Source organism: Arvicola amphibius, chromosome 1, assembly GCF_903992535.2.
Source record: "Arvicola amphibius chromosome 1, mArvAmp1.2, whole genome shotgun sequence".
Lineage (NCBI taxonomy): Eukaryota > Metazoa > Chordata > Mammalia > Rodentia > Cricetidae > Arvicola > Arvicola amphibius.
The window spans coordinates 36237792-36257959 of NC_052047.1; the positions used below are offsets into that span (position 1 = coordinate 36237792).

The 20168-nt window shown below is 42.6% G+C and overlaps 1 protein-coding gene across 4 annotated transcripts in view; it reads right to left on the reverse strand.

Annotated features, from left to right (window-relative positions):
- Positions 1-715: 715 nt before the first annotated feature.
- Positions 716-20168, reverse strand: part of Nsun7 (NOP2/Sun RNA methyltransferase family member 7) — a 41457-nt gene continuing 22004 nt past the window's right edge. For 2 of the 4 annotated variants that reach the window (XM_038325056.1, XM_038325063.1), the window contains exons 7-11: positions 19462-19605; positions 18957-19058; positions 14992-15109; positions 3832-3955; positions 2499-3206 (exon numbers count right to left, since the gene is read on the reverse strand). In XM_038325056.1, coding sequence (XP_038180984.1) covers positions 2577-3206; positions 3832-3955; positions 14992-15109; positions 18957-19058; positions 19462-19605 — 1118 coding nt within the window. In that variant the 3' untranslated portion in view covers positions 2499-2576. Of the gene's footprint in view, positions 745-2498; positions 3207-3831; positions 3956-14991; positions 15110-18956; positions 19059-19461; positions 19606-20168 lie in introns of those variants that run through there. The other 2 variants (XM_038325069.1, XM_038325080.1) reach the window with 2 other exon arrangements.

The window sequence follows — 20168 nt, forward strand, 5'->3', positions numbered from 1 at the left end:
GTGTTCTGAACACAGAAACCCATCCAGTCGTCAACTGGAATTTTTTGTAAGCAGTCTCATAGGGTTAAGGTATTTCAGCATGCACACAAAGTCTGCCTTTCATTCCTGTAAGAATCAGGAATGGAAGTGGGCAGTGCATTAAATCCAAAATGGAAGGGGGTAAGCAGAGAGTCCGTTGGATCTGGTTTTAACTCCCTGATACACAAGAGGAGTGATTGAAAGTATCTGCCCAAGTCGTTCATTTGCTGTGTCGTGTTGTTTTGTCTTTGAGATCAATCTTGCTACGTAAGCCAGACTGGCCTTGAATTCATGCTGATCCTCCTGCCCCAGCCTTCTGAGTACTGGGATTGCAGATGTGTACAGATGTGTGCCACTACATCCCACCTTCCCTTGTGCTGCTAAAGACAGTAACTCTCAAGGAACGGCATTTCCTCTTGCTCCCAGGGGTTTTACACTGGTAATAGTTTTGGGTAAAAATCTGAATTTGTTTAGACTCTGGGCTCAATCCCCAGCTCCACAAAGTAAATAAATGAAATGAAAAAAAAATATATAAACTCTTACTGTGGTATTTAAATAGTATATGATTTTTTTTACTTTGCAACACTTTAAGAAACTCAAGAAAGTAAACTGCAAATTGAAAGACTGTGGTCAGCAGTCTTCACCAGAGTTTTGTCATGTTGCTTTTATCCTGTTTTCCTTCTCACTTTACCAGCAATTAATTGATTCTGTCTTTCCAAGAAGATTGCCAAAGAAGAGCACACAAGCTTAGTAGATGAGTGGGTCCATTGAGAATCTCCTCAAATGTGCAGAGAGGAAGCTAGTTTAGCGCCGAGCTCCAAGTGAGGAGACTCTGAAGTGGCTGCCAGTGGCGACGGAACCACTCGCTGCTAGAGAGTAGACAGTACCCTGAGCTGCTATAAGGCAAAGGGTTGACCCAGAAAATACGCTTGAAAATAAAGATCTCAAACCAGGCGGAATGCTGGGCTGAAAGGGCAGCCCCCTCTGAATGGTGGTCAATCAGGCTGCACCTCGAAACATAAAGACCCGCGTGTTTTATATCTCAGTAGCATACCTAAGCAATGGAAGCAGGTGGGGTTGTGGCCTGTAGGTCTGGGGATGGAAACTGGCACCTGATCCATGCTAACCACAGGCTCCACCATGAAGTCGCATCCCGGCCCAGACAGCCTCTTTCAGTTCAGCTCAGGCTAGGCTGAAACTGGGAAGGAACCCTTCTGCCTGTTTCCTAAGTTCTGTGTTTTAAGAGTCATAACTGACAAGAATTCTTTGGAATATAAATATAAGCCTCTTGAAGCATCAGCTCATTTTTTTGACTCACAGATTTTAATGAAAAATATAAATCTTTGGCTGAAAGAAAACTGCTATGAGAACCCCACCAATCCTTTGTCCTTTCCACTTCACGTGAGCCAGGAAAAACCACTGGAGCGGAAGCACACAGAGCCCAGTCTGCTAACGCGCTGCCACCTAACCTGAGCCTTTGGCACTCGCTCATGCTTCTCCACAGCTGAATTCTGAAGATAAAGCTTTACATTCAAACTCCAAATGTGTCAGACCTCTTTAAAAATAAGATTTTCAGTCATAACTTTATTTAATGTCAAACAATTTCTGTTGCCATGATGAAAAAAATCAGACCCAGAAATGATAATCATGTCAATATTGGTAGACAATTGTTAATATAGCTAAGAGTAATTGACGTTTAATGTATTAACATAGTGCTACAATATATTGCAATTGTGCATCAGAAATGAGTTACCAAGGTTTGAGCACTGTGTGCCATCAAAATGACTTGTACATTTGGCTGTGTCACCTGATCTTTGCATAGAATCAGAAATCTTTGCGTTTTTCCAATGATATATTGCTTGTGTTCAAGAACTCTTTCTCAGAACAAGAATACTTAGGTAGAAATTTGCTCACTGTCCTTTTTCCAACAATGTTTGGCATAAACAGAAGGAAGGGATTATTGTGTGCAGTCTACTCGGGATTCTGGAAATTCTCCAGAAACACTGTTTTCTGTATGACCATCTGGACTGCGCACACCTGGTACTGAGCTTCCTACTCCTAGTCAAAGCTCAGTCCATTGCAGAACCTTCTGGCATGCCCTGTTTTGGGAACAGTGGGGTGCTAAAGGGAAAAACTGGCCTCAACTGGGATCCCAGAGGTTTCAAGCACAGTAACTTCCTGGCTAAGGAGTGGGGTCAGGTTCCTGGCTGGAGCTGGGGCAGGCAGGAGAGGACACCATTCTTTGTATCTGAGGACTTTCTGCCATGCCCCTCAATGAAGTCTGCAGAGAAGCCTGCTGGGAGGCACTTTGCCTACTTCAGGGAAGCCAGATGCTTAGTCCACACTCCCTCCCAGGAATCTGCAACTGGGCATCCTAAAACACATTAGCACTGAGCTGGTGACACGACACCTTCGCTTGCTACCTCCATCACTGCTTCTCCTCCGTCTTCATTCTCTGGAGGTAAAGTCACAGGGGAAGATACTAAGTGACCAAAAGCCCCAGTAATAGTGTCTGAACAGAAAGAAATACCAGCCAGCCTGTAGGAAGGGCCACACAGTCAAAGCCATGGTCTAGGATGCCTGACACAGGAGGAAGATGTGCCCTCCTTAGCCTTCTCCCCTCTTTTGGGTGCTGATGATGTAACATAGTTGTGCATGCCAGCCTTTGATCCAACGAAGCGATAGTAGACGCGGTTTGCTGGCATCTGAGCTCGGGCTCCCTGGGAACTCGAGAATGGGAACATCACTGGAGGCAAAACAATCTCAACGGACTTCAGAGGAATCACTTTGCCTTCTGGCCTTCGTCTCAAGGTCACCTGCCGTTCTTCTGGCCTGGAAGGATAAGTAGTCTTCACCAACGTGGTCAGTAAAGAATTGGTGCCAAGCTTGGGTTTTCTGACCTGGGAGGGAGCGCCCACTTGGGAGACAGCTTTTGGCGGGAGAGGTGTTTTAGCTGCTAATGCGTCGCCTCGGGAAGTACTTGCTTTACTTTCTTGACTTATGAACTCAGTGATTTTCACTTGGATGCCATTGTTGTCATTAGCAGGAGTTTTGGGCAGTGATGTTTTGGATTTCTTCCTCTTCTTCTCCCGTTTGGATGTCTTCCCAAGCTCAACCCCATCCAGTAGACCTTTGGCGGCAGCTCGGGCCAGAACATCCTTCACGGACACTGTCTCAGATGGGTCTCGCTGCAATGACAACAGCAGCTGTTAGGACGGGGGCCGCCATCAGTGCACAGATTTTAAATATTTGTCAGTGATTTAGTGAAAATTAAAACATACTAAAGTAAATGTTTTTTAGGCCTTACTCCCTAACATAAACCCCAGAAATAACTTTTTTCTTAGTTCAACTTCCTCATTTTCAAACCTCATAAGAATTACCCTGCTTATTTCTTATACACTAAGGAAGATACACTGGGCAGTTGGCAAACTGCTGGGAGAAGTGGGATGGAGGGTAAGCCAAAGAGGAAAGACTGTGGAGAGCGGAGATTGTGCGCTGTGCTGTGCTGTGCTGCGCTGCGCTGTGCAGCGATGATCCTGCTTCTGCCCTCCAGCTGTGGGCTGGCTCCTGGGCGCTGCATAAACTGGGTGCAATGACACAAACTGGGGCGTGGAGGCCGGAGAAACAAAGCTCAAAGGCGTAGCTAGCTACATAGCACACAGGCCAGCTCCTGGGCTACACAAGACCCTATATGTATATTTGTATAAATACAAGCAACCATGGCAAAATAGTCACGAAGTGGGTTCCAGTGAAGAGAGTGTTGTTTTCGATTGATTTCAAAGTATGTCATGCATTGGGACTTTTCTCCCTTACCTCTCTTGTTAAAATAGAAAGAAAGCAACCATTGGTCACATCGGATGGTTCCAATCTAAAGAATCTGTCCACAGACAATTGCATTTCCTTGAGGGAGCACAGCGGAAGAACAGGAGGACTGAGTCTGCAGTAGAGAAAAGAAACATCTAAACAGCTAAAATAACAACGTACCCAAGAGAGGAGAGAGTATTCTTCAACTCATTTTCTGTTTTGACAATCACTTAAATAAAAATCTCAAATAAGAAAAAACGCTAAGGCTGTCTTCCCCCAGATCTTAAGTTGAAAGCTCAATATATCATGTTAGCTCATAATTTATTATATTTCCAAAGTCTCTAAATAACTGTCAAGAAGAAGCTCTTAGCAAGCTGAAAGCCTCTCTAAGGATTAGCTGCGTGGAAACAGGTGAGTGCAGCAGTCACATGACAGATGGAGAGCTCCAGGACCGGAGACCCAGCTCAGGGGGCAGTGTGTTCCCCTGACACCAGGAAGCCATGGCTTGGCTCCTGGGCGCTGCATAAACTAGGCAGTGACACAGACTTGGGGAGTAGACAGGAGGAACAGAAGTTTCAAGGTCATAGTTAGCACATACAAGGCCAGCTCCTGGGCTACCGACCCTGACTCCAAGCAAACAAGCAACAACACAGATCACCCAGCAGAGCTGGTGAGATGGCTCAGCAGGCAGAAGCACAAATCTGATGCCCTGCATTCAATTCCAGGACACACATGCAGAAGACCCAAACTGACTCCCAAGTTGTCCTCTGACCACCACATAGACTCTATGACTTGTGCACATGTGTGCACGTGCACACACACGGACATACAAAAATTTAAGATGACACAATACACACACACACACACACACACACAAAGTTCAAGGTCATTTTCAACTATATAGTGAGTTTGAAGCCAGTCTAAAATTCATGAGAGCCTGTGTCACCAAAAATAGCATATAATAAAGACTTTCTAAAACAAATAGAAAAACTTTATTAACATGGCATTATATATGACTGCGGTACTTACTCACTTATCTTCATAACACACTTATGTTTCCATATTTAGAGGCTGGAATATATCTAATCAAAATAATTAAACACTTCCCATATGAATTAAAGCATCAGGAATACTTCATTTTGTCTATTGTGAAATCCAAAACCAATTTAAAATCTATATTTATTTTATTATTTGCCTACTAGGTGCAAAGCTCATGAATAGAACTGTAACTCAATTAATTTACACTTTTGGCAAATAAATCAACTTACAATAAATAAGACCATCAATGAACGCTGTCACAAGTAGAGACAGATCCTATGGGAGGAGAGAGTTAAGGTGCAGCTGACGGTAACCATGGGAGAGTGCAGAGAGAAGCCTTCACGGGACTGGGGTACCAATGCTGCACCCCAATGAAGAGTGAGCAGTTTCTAAGCTAGTGGCAAGGGTGGGCGGAACAGAGAACGAGGAAGAGTGCGGGCAACCTGGAAGTCATACTGTGCTCAGCAAGTATTTCCCGTGTAGCTGGGACAACAGGTGTGCCACTTGGGAAAGGGGCAGACATACATGACCTCAAATGACTCACCAGGGAGTCTGTCACATATGCTGAAGAAAACAGAACAGCAAATGGTGGAACTTCCTCTGTAGGCGAGAGAGCTAGTTGTTCCTCTGACCAACGATTTCGGAGGGGACACAACCTCACCAGATCATCTGAAATCCACCGTGCACACAAATCCATTTTTTGTTTGTGTTTTGAGATAGGGTCACACTATGTAGCCCTGGCTAGCTTAGAACTATGTAGGCCAGGCTAGCCTCAAGCTCAGAGATCCACCTGCCTCTGCCTCTAGAGTTCTGGGATCAAAGGCACTCAGTATCACTCCGAGTCAAAGATTGTTTAAGCTGACATGATGCAGTAGTTGAATGTCCCACATTGGACCTCAGGTGTCAGGTACACTCAAAACACTAATACATTAAAATATTGTCAAAAATTACCCTCGGGATTTCTGCATAAGAAGCATATGGGCTGTAAGTGGATTCTGTGCATAGACTTGCATTCCATCCCCACCCCAGTCCCTCGTGTGTGCACAAATATCCCACTGATAAATGGCTGGTCTCTAGTAGAGTGTCTGGCACATAGTAGGTATTCAATATATAATTGTTAAAACGCTATTACATTTAGTTACACTCGTGCATCTAGTGGTAGTAGTAATTCATAAATAGGACTAGACAAATCATCTTCCAGAAACTGACCCTACAAAATAAGTTTCTGAATTCCAGTTTATAGCCTATTTCTTTAAATACAAAATATTATCACGCCCAGAGTCTTGTTTGCCTCCGATCTAGATGGCGACATTTGAGGGGTTTTTTTTCAATTGACAATTTGGGAATTTGGGTTTATAACTGATCTTGGAATGGATGAAGACCTTTGAAGATGTTGGGGTAGAGTGAGTATATTTTGCAAATGAAAAGTGTAAATTTGGGAAGCCACAGAATAGACTGTTGTGTGATGAACAGCAGCCTCCCCCACCCCCGGAAAATTTTAAGTCCACTCAAACCTTCAAGATGAGACCTTGTTGGAGAATAGATCCACTTGGAGGGAGGGAACCCCAAATCTAATACTGGAAAAGAAGGAAAGTAGAACACACAGGGAGGGGCCGCATGGAAACAGAATCAGACTCAGCTGTGAGCTGAATGCCAAGGATCACCAGCAACTACCAAACACGCAGCACAATCTTCACCTCAGGATCTACAAGGAACTAACCCTATCAACACCTTTCTAGGGATTTTGGATCTCCAGAACCGTGCATGAATAAATACCTGTAAAGGAAAAGATTCAAGTTTTTAATGAAAAAAAATTTTAAACCGAAATAGTGAGGGAGGCAGGATGTGGTTCCAAGTGTAAAGCCCGATGCTCAGGCTCCAGTACCGGAAAAGAAGGAAAGGAGGAAGGAAGGGGACAGGGAGAATAGAAAAAGAAAAAATAAGCCATAATGTGAAATATTTGTAATTTATATTAATACATAAACTCTTAATATATGACAAAATATTAAATGATTAATATTCATTTGGAAAGCAGCTAAGTAAAATTAATAATCATGTTTTTTGGGTTTTTTTTTTTTTTTTGGTTTTTTGAGACAGAGTTTCTCTGTAGCTTTGGAGCCTGTCCTGGAGCTAGCTCTTGTAGACCAGGTTGGTCTCAAACTCACAGAGATCCGCCTGCCTCTGCCTCCTGAGTGCTGGGATTAAAGGTGTGCGCCACCACCACGCGGCAATCATGGTAATTTAAAATTATTGATTACTTTCTTTGGGATCACCAGCCCCCAATAATGACATGGAGATTTATTATTGATTATGAAAGCTTGTCCCTTAGCTTCAGTTCTTGCCTCTAGCTCTTGTAACTTAAGTTAGCCCATTTCTATTCGTCTATGTTCTGCCATGTGGTTTTTGCCCTCTCCTCCATTTGGTACATCTGACTTCCTCAGTGTCTCACTGGTATCTCTCATGCACCTAAATTCATCCCCGTGAGTCCTCTCTGTGCCCACAAGTCCCACCTAACCTCTCCTGCCTAGCTATTGGTCATTCAGGTTTTTGTTTGTTTTTCCAAGATAAAGTTTCTCTGTAGCTTTGGAGCCTGTCCTGGAATGCACTCTATAGACCAGGCTGGCCTTGAACTCACAGAGATCCATTTGTGTGCCTCCCAAATGCTGGGATTAAAGGCAGGTACCACCATGCCCGGCCCATGTTTTTATAGACCAATCAGGTGCCTTCGGCAGGCGAGGTAAAACAGCGACACATCTTCACACAGTGTGACAAAATATCCTGCACCATCTCTGCGCCAAGTACTGCTCATGTGTTAAATATGCTCAACCCCAACAAAGACCCACGGAGGTGAATAATAGCAGTAACTCTGTAGTACACCCAAACCTCCCCATTCTCTACTCCCAGCGCCCTTTCTCGCTTACCTGTCACAATCTTGTTTAGTACAAGATGGAAATCTCTAGGGAGGTAAACAAAGGGACAACCCAAGAATGTGGCTTACTTCTCTCAGACCAAAGCAGCGTTTAAGTAACTATGTTTGTTTGTTGTGAGAACTATATGTACTGTCTGGTTTTGTGTATCAACTTGACACAAGCTAGAGTCATCAGAGATGAGGGAGCCTCCGTTGAGGAAATGCCTCCATGAGACCCAGCTGTAAGGCATTTTCTCAATTGGTGATCAATGGGGGAGGGCCCAGCCCATGGTGGGTGGTGCCGTCCCTGGACTGGTAGCCTAGGTGCTATAAGAAAGCAGTGTGAGCCAGGCGGTGGTGGTGCTTGCCTTTTAATCCCAGCACTGGGAAGACAGAGGCTGGTGGATCTCTGTGAATTTGAGGCCAGCTTGGTATACAGAACAAGTTCCAGGACAGGCTCCAAAGTTACACAAAGAAACCTGTCTTGGAAAACAAAAGAAAACAAAATGAAAGAAAGAAAGAAAGAAAGAAAGAAAGAAAGAAAGAAAGAAAGAAAGAAAGAAAGAAAGAAAGAAAGAAAGAAACTAAGAAAGAAAGAAACTAAGAAAGAAAGAAAGAGAAGGAAAGCATGCTGAGCAAGCCATGTGGAACAAGTCAGTAAGCAACACTACTCCATGGGCTCTGCATCAGCTCCTGCCTCCAGGATCCTGTCCTGTTTGAGTTCCTGTTCTGACTTCCTTCACTGATGAGCAGCATTGTGGAAGCATCATCCAAATAACCCCTTTCCTCCTCAACTTGCTTTCTGGTCATGGTGTTTTGTTGCAGTAATAGAAACCCTAACTAAGACACAATATGGCCCAGGTTGTTGTCGAACTAGAGAGCGTCCTGTCTCAGCTTCATTGGCGATGGAATTACAGATGGCCCCACTGGACTTGCTACGTTGATTGCTGGGATCTGAACTCTGCTGCTCATGGCTGCAGACCAAGACCTCTTAACCACTGAGCTCTCTCCAGCCCAAGGTAGGGATTTTCAAGATGGTGTCAGATTCTGTGAAGCTCTGCTCTTGAATTACAGACCCATTTTTCCTCTTTACTTTCCTCTCCAGTTTGTATTGTAAAATAGCCATAGTGTGTTCCCCACAGCTTCAAAAAGGCTGGGTGTGGGTGAGGAGATGGGTTGTTCCTGTGGGGTACGTTTCCCCTCTTCTATTAGAGAGAGTGAGTGTGTTTGCTGCTCACTGACTGACTGGTGACGAGTGGGTTCTAGCAGAGATCTCTTTGGCTTTTGTCAACTACTCCCTAAAGGAAGAGATTCTTTTATTCATTCTTATTATTTCTTCTATTCATTTTTAATCTTTATTTCTATGTATCTTAGATTAAACTTTATAAGCCACAAAATCATATTAACATGTTCATTTGAATCAAAGCATAAAATAAGACTTCTCTGGCAAGGTAAATTTGATTTTGAAAATGAAAGCTGGTTTTATAAAACAAATAAGAAATTTATCATTTTCATAGGTCGAATAACAAAGCTTACTGTAAGTCTAAATATTAATAGAATTTTTTGTATTAAGAGGAACATATTTAAAAACTACATATATTATTTTAGAAATAATAAATATTCTGGGAAAATATATTTTACAACTATCTAATTTACAATGAAAATGCTAGATGGCAACTTTAGAGTTATTAAATCTCCATAGAGTTATTAGAATTCTATAGTTATTAAAATTCTATATAAATTTATTAGTATATTTTTTAAAAAAAATGTTTGATGGCTTCTATTCTAGAATCCCATTCTCAACTCCCTACACTGTGCTGCTCAGTCAGTAATTAGAAACACGTGTGACCTCAGATATTTCTAAAATGGTAAATGCAAGTTTAAGCAGCAAGGAAAGTGAATCTTCTTGCCCTTCGGATTAGTAAAGATATAAGTCTAATAAAACCCAGCATATATAAAGCCACAGGAAACCCATTTGGAAAAGTGACTATTTGGGGCACCGGAGAGACGATTCAGCATGTAAGAGCATTTGCTACTCTTGAAGGGAACCAAGCCCAGTTTCCAGCTCAGAACCATACATAACTCCATTCCAGAGGATCTGATCATGTTCTGGCCTCCGCCAGCACCAGGCACACATGTGGTACACATACACACATGCAGGTGAACCCTCATATACACAAAATAAATATTTTTTGTTTTGTTTTTGGAGACAGGGTTTTTCTGTGTAACAGCCCAGGCTACCCTGAAACTCGTTTGTTAGACCAGGCTGGCCTTGAACTCACAGAGATCTGCCTACCTCTGCCTCCTGAGTGTTGGGATTAAAAGTGTGCGCCACCACTGCCCAGCAAAATAAATAAAATTTTAAGCAGTTGTTTTCTTGGATTATTTCTTGGCAATGACAATTGGCAATAAACTATGCACATTCTTTTGCGCTAGAAAAATCTAGGCTATAAATCAAACTTTAAAAAATGGTTACACCTATGGGCTGGAGAGATGGCTCAGAGGATAAGAGCACTTCCAGAGGTCCTGAGTTCAATTCCCAGCAACCACATGGTGACTCACAACTATCTGTAATGAGATATTGTGCCCTCTTCTGGCCCACAGGGATACATGCAGGCAGAATATTGTATATATTCTTTATATACAAATATTGTATATATAAATAAATAAATCTTTAAAAAAAGAAAGAAATGGTTATACCTAAAAAGTTCTTCTAAACATATTTGTTTGTTTTATATACAAATGCTTAAGTATAAGAATGTGCACCGTGTTCATTCAGAAGTCATGGAAATCAGAAGAAGGTGTGGAGTCCCCTGGAACTGGAGTTATATGTGAGCCACTATGTGGATGCTGGGAACTAGACTTGGTCTTAAATACTGAGCCACTTCTCCCATCCTAAGACATCTTTTTAGGTTAGTACTTCTAACACATGAGATTGGTGTGTGTCCATGTTTGTACATGTACAGGGATGGGTGTGTATCCAAACACGCACCTGTGGAGGCCAGGGATTACACTTGCCTCTGTTGTCCTCCACTTGACTCTTTTGAAGGAGAACTTCTCACTGAATCAGGAGTTCACTGGTTGGCTAGACCGGCTGGCCAACAAAATCGTGAGCTCTTCCTGTCCCCATCTTGTCCTCCTACCCACCAGGCCCGTGCTGGGGATATGGGCATAGGCAGCTATGCAGGTCTCTTTACAAGGGTGCTGTAAGGATCCAAACTCAGGTCCTTGTGCTTGCTCACCATTCCCTCTGCTCATTGAGCCATCTCCCCAGCCTACACAGGAGATTTTAATAAGTAAGGCATTTACATAGGCCTACAGTTAACATCATGGTAGCTCAAGTCCAAAATGAACTAATTATTTTGGGACTAGTAAGAGGAAATCAAAGCAACTTGTGGGTGACTGGATTAGATGGAATGTGATATTTAACTCCATTCTAAATTCACTGCATTGGAGTATTAGGAAATGATTCTTAGGCTAGTTAAATGGCTCGGTGGTTAAGGGAGCCTGCCACCAAGCGTAATGGTCTACTGACCTGAGTTTGATACCCAGGACCCACATGGTTAAAGGAGAGAAACCACAGCCTACAAGTTGTCTTCTGACCTCCGCATGAATACCACGCACATGTATACAACACACACAGCAAATAAATCTAATTTAAAAACTAAATGACTATAATAGACCATATTATATATCTCCCTAAGGCAACGCATGGTTACTTTTGACGGCATCCACAAGTGTTACGAGCTTCTCAAATGCCTGCTTTCCAACTGGAGCTTAAATCTCAGACCAATCTGAAGTGTGAATTACTGTGTCTGTCTTTAAATTTAAGTTGTACCTTTTTATAATACATATAAATTAATAGTGCCTCATGGAAACAGAAAGGAAAGGTCACTTCACCTTTGCTGTACTATATTCTCAAAACTCTTACCCCTAATAAACCAGGAACCACCCATGTACAACCACTGACTTGGTTGTGACCCTGTATAACGAGCAGCTCTTTGTCAACAGGTGCTAATTTAGCTCCTACAGCGCTCAGCTCTCCCAGGACATGTGGTTCACTGTCAGCTACTGTGCAACTAGAGTCATCTGAAAGGGACCTTCAATTGAGAAAGAAAATGCTTCTGTAAGATCCAACTGTAGGGCATTTTCTTAATCATGATTGATGGGGAAGGGCCCAACCCAGTGTGGGTGGTGCCATCCCTGGGTTCTATAAGAAGGTGGGCTGAGCAAGCCATAGGAAACAGTCCAGAAAGCAGCACCCCTCCATGGCCTCTGCATCAGCTCCTGCCTCCTGGTTCCTGTCCCGTCTGAGTTCCTGTCCTGACTTCCTTCAGGAAGGACTGTGTGTGTGGAAGTGTCAGGCAGATAAACCCTTTCCTCCCCAAGTTGTTTGTGGTCATGTGTTTCAGCACAGCAATAGAAACCCTAACCAGGACAGAAAATGGTACCAAGATAATGGGGTGTTGCTGTGATAGATCTGACCATGTGTGTTGGGGGTAGGATTGTGGAGTGACTTTGGAACTTGGAGCTGGAAAGTCACGAAGTGTTCAAAGCTTTGATGAACTGTTCTGTGGGAGCCTGGGAGAAAAGAGAACAGAGAGAAATACAGACAATGAAGGCCTGGTTTGTGACGCTCCAGAGGGAGGTTATCTGGGTTATCTGGGGCTGAAGACTCTGCTGTGCTTAACAAGAGACTGGTGCCACCGAAGGGGAATCTTTGCTTTGCTGGCTTAATTGATGATTGTCAGCTGGAGCTGAGGAAACAGTGGTGACTAAGAAGAGACCAGCATCACTGGGACGAAATCTTCTGGAAGTGTTTCCTGAGAGTCAGCACAGAGAAGCTGTGTTCCAAACACAGAAACAGCTACGGTTGTACCCCACGCTGGCAGCTGAACTTGGTAGTTTGTCACCCAGGTGGTACTGGTTTTGAAGGCATGAGGGGGTCATGGAGAGCAGCTGAGGTTTGGCACTGGGAGAAGCCAGGAGAGACCTTTGGTGAAGGCACAGCCTGAGTAACAGTCAGAGGCCCAGGATTGAAGGGGCCACATAGAGAAGATGAGCCAGGAAAGGCTGTTGATGAAAGTACAGCCCAGTTGCCGCAGAAGACCCAGCAGTTTGGAGATGCCAGCAAGGACCATGAAAGCAGCAGCAGTGGAGTTTAGAAGACACGCTGTGTGTGCTGCAGAGGGCTTAGCCACAGAAGTGACCCAAGCCCCTTGGGAGGAACCCAGAAGATGTAAATAAATCCAAAAGTATGGAACATTGTCTTGGAGTTTGGTTTTGCTTTCTTCAGATGGTGACCTTAGTTCTTCCCCCTTGAAGTAAGAAATTATTTAATTTTGATTTTATAGGAGCCAACAGTTGAGAAACTTGAACTTTTAAAGAGATTTTGGAACTTTACAAAGACTTTGGATTTGAAAAGAGATTGAATATTTTAAAGATTCTGAATATTTCAAAGAGAATGACTTTTTAAGTTATTTTTAATAACTGTGGGACTTTTAAAATTTGAAATGTTTATATTGTTATGTTGATATTCACATGTGATCTCAGGGATGAACAAGAAAGGAAAGGTTATGGCTTAACAGCGATGGGTCTATGTGTCAGTCAAGTTAACAAGGGGTTAATTATGCTGTCTACTTTTATGCCAACTTGACATAAGCTAAAATCATCTGAAAGGAGAGAACTTCAATTGGGAAAGAAAATGCCTCCATAAGATCCAGCTGTAGGGCAGCTTCTTAATTAGCGATTGATGGGGAAGGGCCCAGCCCATTGTGGGTGGTGCTATCCCTGGTATGGTAGCTCTGGGTTCTAAAAGAAAGCAGGCTGAGTAAGCCATGAGGAGCAAGCCAGTAAGCAGCACCCCTTCATGACCTCTGCATCAGCTCCTGCCTCTAGGTTCCTGCCCTAATTTCCTTCAGGGATGGACTATAATATGGAATCATAAGTCAGATAAACCTTTGCTTCCCCAACTTGTTTTTGGTCATGGTGTTTCCCCATAACAACAGAAACTCTAACAAGGACAGCTATCAACAGCAGCTTCTAAATAAGAAAGGAAAGTCAGCAAGAGAGGAAATGTTGGTGTTATTAACTTGGCAGCTTGTGAGAGGAACAATGGGAAAGCATCAAGTTCGGAGGTCAGAGCAGACGATATGCACATTAAGATTCTGAAGGAGAAATCGCAGCATGAAAGTAGGTGTTTACTTCATTGCCACAGTCTTGGCAAACTAATTAGTTTTGAAAAATATATTCTTAGAGTGAGTTCTTGATATCCCCAGTGCAGAGTGTATTTGTTTTCTACTATTTAGTGTTTGTTTGGGCAGTACTGGAGATTAAACCAAGAACCTAAAGAATACGAGGCAAGTACTCGGCAACTGAGTTATAGCCCCAGACCTGAAGTACTGGTGTTTTGAGAGAGGCCTCTCTATGTAACCCAGGCTGGCCTCAGCCTTACAAAGGCTGGAGAGCAAGATGTGAACCATTACAGCTAAGGCTGGAGTACTGATGCTCTCTCTATCCCAGCTCCACTGCTGTTTTTATCTCAACACGTTAATTTTCTCAATTTCCCAGTGGGTAGAAAATACCAAGAGCGCTCAAGATAATAAACATCTAGTCGTCTGTCCACTTCCAATAAACACTTTGCATACTTATCTCTCCTCTGTGGAATAATGCTTAAGATAATAAACATCTAGTCGTCTGTCCACTTTCAATAAACACTTTGCATACTTATTTCTCCTCTGTGGAATAATGCATGTATTGAAGAAGAACATGAACTCTGGACCCAGTTTATTCAGGAATCAGCCAAGTCAAAGTCAAATGCCTTTAGCTTTACCATAACAAAATCAGAAGACTCTTTTCTGTGTACAGTGCAATGTTCATGAACTAGGGTTACAGACTGGTGGGTAAAAGTGCTGGCTGCCAAGCCTAGTGAACTGAGTTCAATTCCTGAGACCCATGTGGGGGTAAGCGGAGTATATCTCTCAAGCCACCCTTCAATATCTGTATGTACACACACACGCGCGCACAAACACAAGATACATAAAAAGCTATTAAGAACATGTTCATTCAAAAGCTCTACAGAATCCACTTTAAAGGTGTATGAGTTTAGGCTGTTTCATCATATTCAAGTCTAGCAAAAAGCATAATATATTTCTATAACTCTAGAAATTATACTTGTCATTTTCAAGTCTTTGCTTGATAGTGGTTTGCTGTCCTTTCCTTACCTGTAAGGTTGTATTTTAATGCCTTGGTTTTGACATGACAGTGCCTTCATAACGACAGCTTCATTTTCTTCTGTATAAACAGAACACGTGCAGTAAACAATTGCTTGCACTTTAGCAACTGCAGCGAAAGAAGAGACAATCACTACAGTGACCCAGTGCAAACGACAGACCGGTTACCAGTGCAGACCACCAGATGTTGACGGAAATGATTTCCAGGGATGCTTGAATAGCTCCCCTGGATTTTTAAATTTAAAATGACATTTGTTTACATGTGAGGAGGTCAGAGGACAACTTGCAAAAACTGATTCTCTCCTTCTACCATGGAAGTGCTGGGCATCAAACTCCATTCCTCAGGTTCAGAGGCAAGTGCCCTTACCTGCCGAGACACCGCACTGCCCCCTTGAATGACTCCTTTACAACAGAGCTTGTGTTAGTACTGTAAGCAGTAACCAGCCAGTAAAGTAAATTCAGCTAGACTGTACAGAGAAATGAGAGTCTGATCATTGTGATCAGCCCAGTTCCACACACAAAGAAATAAATACAGCATACGATCATATCAGCTCATTAGCTTAAAGGATCTGGAAACAGACATAGTTGGGAGCTGTAATTCTGTGTTTTGCTGCTACAAGAACCTGGAAAACTCATTCTCAGAGCTCATCTATGGAACTAGCAAATTCCCGACCTGTAATTCGCTCATTCATTCAGACTAATTGAGCACCTACCACATGCCAAGTGCTTTTCTAAGCTTTGAGATATCAATGAAAAAGACAAAAATTCTGCCAGTGTGGAACTTACTTTCTAGTAGAGGATTAAAAAAAAAATCAAAGCATGACTAGGAAAACAATTTAGATGATAAAATGAAGCAGGATGGGTAACAGTTTCAGAGGAGAAAGTGCTATTTTAAGTCATACATAGGGCTGGGGAGGAGATGACTCAGAGGTTAAGAGCACTGGCTGCTCTTCCAGAGGTCCTGAGTTCAATTCTCAGCAACCACATGGTGGCTCACAACCATCTATAATGAGATCTTCTGGCATGCAGGCATACATGTGAGCAGAACACTGTATATGTAATAAATCTTAAGTTGTAAAAAGCATTGCTGTTCTAGAGGGCTGTGGCTAGACAGGATCAGGGGGCCAACAACAGCTGCCTAAGGAAAGGAACAGCCAAGTATAAAGTGGGTCCAGCATTTCAAAAACTGCCAGGGGCCCCATCTGATCAGGTTATAGGGAGTAAGGAGAGAGGAACTGGCAATGAAGTTAGAAAATGTAGTCTGGGGATGGAGAGATGGCTCAGCAGTTAAGGGCACTTTCTGCAACAGATTTTGCAGATCACTACATGGACTGTAGATTTGCACCGCTTGAAACCCATTGACTAAGGATTCCATTCCACCTGCGCTGAGACTCTAGTGGTCTGTGGTGGAAGTAGGTAGGCAGATCAAGGCCATCCGGTTACCCTAGCGGAAGGTGTTCGCGTGGACATAGTGAAAATAAGGGAGGCGGGAGTCCCCAGTAGCCACTGAGTTACAGCTTTTCTTGGAGGTCTACTGAAAAGACAGGATGGGGGAGGGGCTTCAGAACTTCCGTTTTGCACCTTTTAACTCTAAGAAGCTACCATAGAAGGGGTTCTCGCTTGCTCTTGTTCCAGTGAGCACAGAGCACGAGAGAGGACAGACAAGAATACATGAAAAGTTACAGACACCTGCAAACCAGACATGAGGAATGACCTCGGGGCTTCTTGAGATCACTGCCTTCACCATATGAAGGTGTGGGTTTGGACGATTTGAGAGCAGAGACCTGGGAACAGGCAGTAAAATTCAGATAGCCGGGGGAAATGAGGAAGCCTGAGGCCCTCCCCTTGTTTCCTTACTCAAAAAAAAGCAGAGAAGCTCAGGGAGAGGACTCCATGAGAACGAAATAATAAAGCACACAGTGATTAGGAAATCATAACCGGTCAGTCAATATCCAAATATTTTAAAAGTATTTTCATAAATAGTAAAAGAACTGAACCATCATTCATTGTTGATTTCAAATGGAAGTTGGAGTCATTTCTGTCAAGAATTGGAGCCAACCTCCTAATTAATTACTGTAACCAACATTGCCTTATGGGGAAAATTTACAGCTTGATTTACTACGTATTTCCCAAAAAATGTGAAGTGTCTTAATCTTGACAGTTACCAAATATTGTTTGTTAGCATGATAAAACGCCTATGTCATTAAAATCCTTTGCTTTTATTGCACGAATGTATGGTGTACATACATGTATACATTTGCGGAGATAGCAGTGGTATATTCTACCACTCTTCTCTGTATTTCCTCAGAGAGATCTCTCAATGGGCCTGGAGCTAGGACAGCAGCCAGCAAGTCTCAGTGATCCTCCAATCTCTGCCTTCACCAAGTTCTAGAGTCCAGGCACGTGCACAGCCATGCCCAGCTTTTGACACCGACACTGGACATTCAGACTCATATCCTCGTGCTTGCTCGGCCTGTGCTACTTACTGAGCCGCCTCCCAGCCCCATTTCTCAATTTTTATGACTCTTTATGAAGATCTTTTTAAAAAATAAAATAAGCTTGGACTAGTGCACTAAACTTTAGTAGAAGTGTGTTACGCACACGCTTCCGAATCTCCCACCCAGCCCACTTCACAGCTGTGTCCACGCCACCAGTTCCAAGGGAAGACTTTCTTCATGCTCTTCTGCCTTTCCTTATGAACACTGGCACATTATTAGTAAGTTCTGTTCTACAGATTCATCTTTGAGTTTTCAAAAGGATTCTCACTTATAAGCCTAATATCCAGTAATTTTTAACACCTGACCCACCAGAGACATATGGAAAATATACACTGCAGTAAAAGCACCACGTTGATTTGTTGGTTTACTTTCTGAGACAGTGTCATGTAGCCCAGATTGGCCTCAAACTTGCTATGTAGTCAACGATAGCCTCTTACCTGTGCCTCCCAAGTGCTGGGATCACAGGCCTGGGCCACCATGATTGGGTAGGATTCCCACAGATGTCGAGATCTCAGCATCCAAATGTAGAAGAGAGCAACGGTGGTGCTCAGATCTGCATGGTGTGATGTGTATGCTTTAAGATCGCTGCTCAGACTTTAAGTCGGGCGATCTAGCCTTCATCTGCAATTGCGCCTCTCTTCTCTCCACAGCAAGATGCAGAAGCCAGAGTTGGTTTAACTTGGGCTTGGCCGTGGAAATCTGTAATCCCAGAACTCAGTACGCTACAGTACGGGGAGAGCTGCAGACTAGCTTAGGCTTTGAGAGCCTGTTGCAAAATAAGTAAATAAATGAAGTAAAAAAATGTTTAATGAACTACTGAAGAGTTCTCAGGAACGGACAGACAACAGAATTGCACCTGGCGAGAAGTCACAGTACAGATAGAAAAGGTGAACACGGACGTGCATGAACCGGGTTTGGTGGCACGTACCTATAACACTGGGATGCTGGCGGCAAGAGGAACACAAGCTCAAGCCCAGCCTGAGCTACGCAGCAAAACTAGGTGTAAATAAATAATAAACAAATGTAACATCATAGATGCACATAATTATTTTGCTTCAGATTAATAAATTATTAATTTATAGAAAATGAGTTTATGAGAATAAAACATGTTTTTAAAACTTACTAAATTTAAGTTATGTGGTGGTGATGCATGCCTTTAAATCCCAACACTTAGGAGGCAGAGGTAGGCAGATCCCTGTGAGTTTAAGGCCAGCCTAGTAGTCTACAGAAAGAGTTCCAGGACAGACCCCAAAGCTACAGAGAAACCCTGTCTCAAAAAAGCCAACCAACCAACCAAACAAAAACAACAAAAACAACGTACTGAGCTTATTTAAACGAACAATTTATTTGAAGACACTAAGACCGAAACTTTGCTCGTGGTCCCCGTTACTGCTCTAGTCTACAGACAACTGAAGTGTGTCCTCGACTGAGGCACTAGCCTGTGCTTTGATAACTCACATTTCATGGCGTGGGCGAGCTGTTCGTACTGCTCCTGAGCAAGGATCTCAAGTTTATTTTTTGTTGTGCCACCTTGAGAGAGATCTTGAAGTAAACCTGTATCTAGATTTTTAAAAGTAAAGGTAGACCTTTCAATACAACACTATAGGAACTTTTCATATATTGCCACTGTCACATTATTTTTCAATCAATTAGCTAACATTATAAATTTTCACAGAAAATTCCTACTAATGCAATCGATAATATTAAAATGCTGACTTGAAATTGAAACATCTATAAAGGTAATTAGTTTTATTACTGTTTTTCAAAGGGAATATAGAAAACGCAATACTAGTTTTCTCCTAGTTCCTACGAGTCACCCAGAGAGCCTGTATGTAAGTCATCTGCAGGCTAAATAAAACTAATTTGAAGAGCAATACAGGAAATTAAAAAAACATGTCTTCTCCAATGTTGAAATTGATTAGTTATAGTCAACGAATTTCATTAATTTAGAAATCAAAAGTACCTCCATGTTCATTTAAAATAAATTCCACTGGGTTACTGACACCTAGTCCTGAACAGCGGGGCAGCAGCAGAATGACTTTGACGTTCTGTAGCCTTGGATCCTTGGGCTCAATGCTGACAAACGTCTCATAAAGTATCTCAATGTCTGAGAAGGAAAAATAGCCAAAAAATTCATGTTAAATATTAAAACTCTGAATGCAGCATAGGATTGTAGCTCTTTACTGTTTGTTTCCAAATCCTCAGCCCCACAAAAACTAAACATAATGTAATTAGAAAAGGACACTGTTCTTTATTAATGTCCCAAAGTTAATCAGGTAATTTTCTTTCTTTTTAAAGATTTTTAGCTGTGTGTATGTGTGCGGTATGTCACGTGTGTGGCTGCTCACAGCAGAAGGGAGCAGATCTTCTGAAATGGAGATTATAGGCTGGTGTAAGTAGCCTAGCTTGGGTGGTCAGAACTGCTCAGATCTTTTGCTACATGATCTTAACCATGAATCTAATTCTCCTGCCCCCCCCTTTTTTTATTAATTTTATGTATATGAGTGTTTTACCTCCATGTACATATGTGCATCACATACATGCCTGGCTCCCACAGAGGTCAGAAAAGGGTGTTGGAGCTCCTCAAGCTGAAGTTATTGATGGTTGAAATCCACCATGTAGGTACCAAGATACCAAACCTGGGTCTTTTGTAGGAGCAACAAGTGCTTT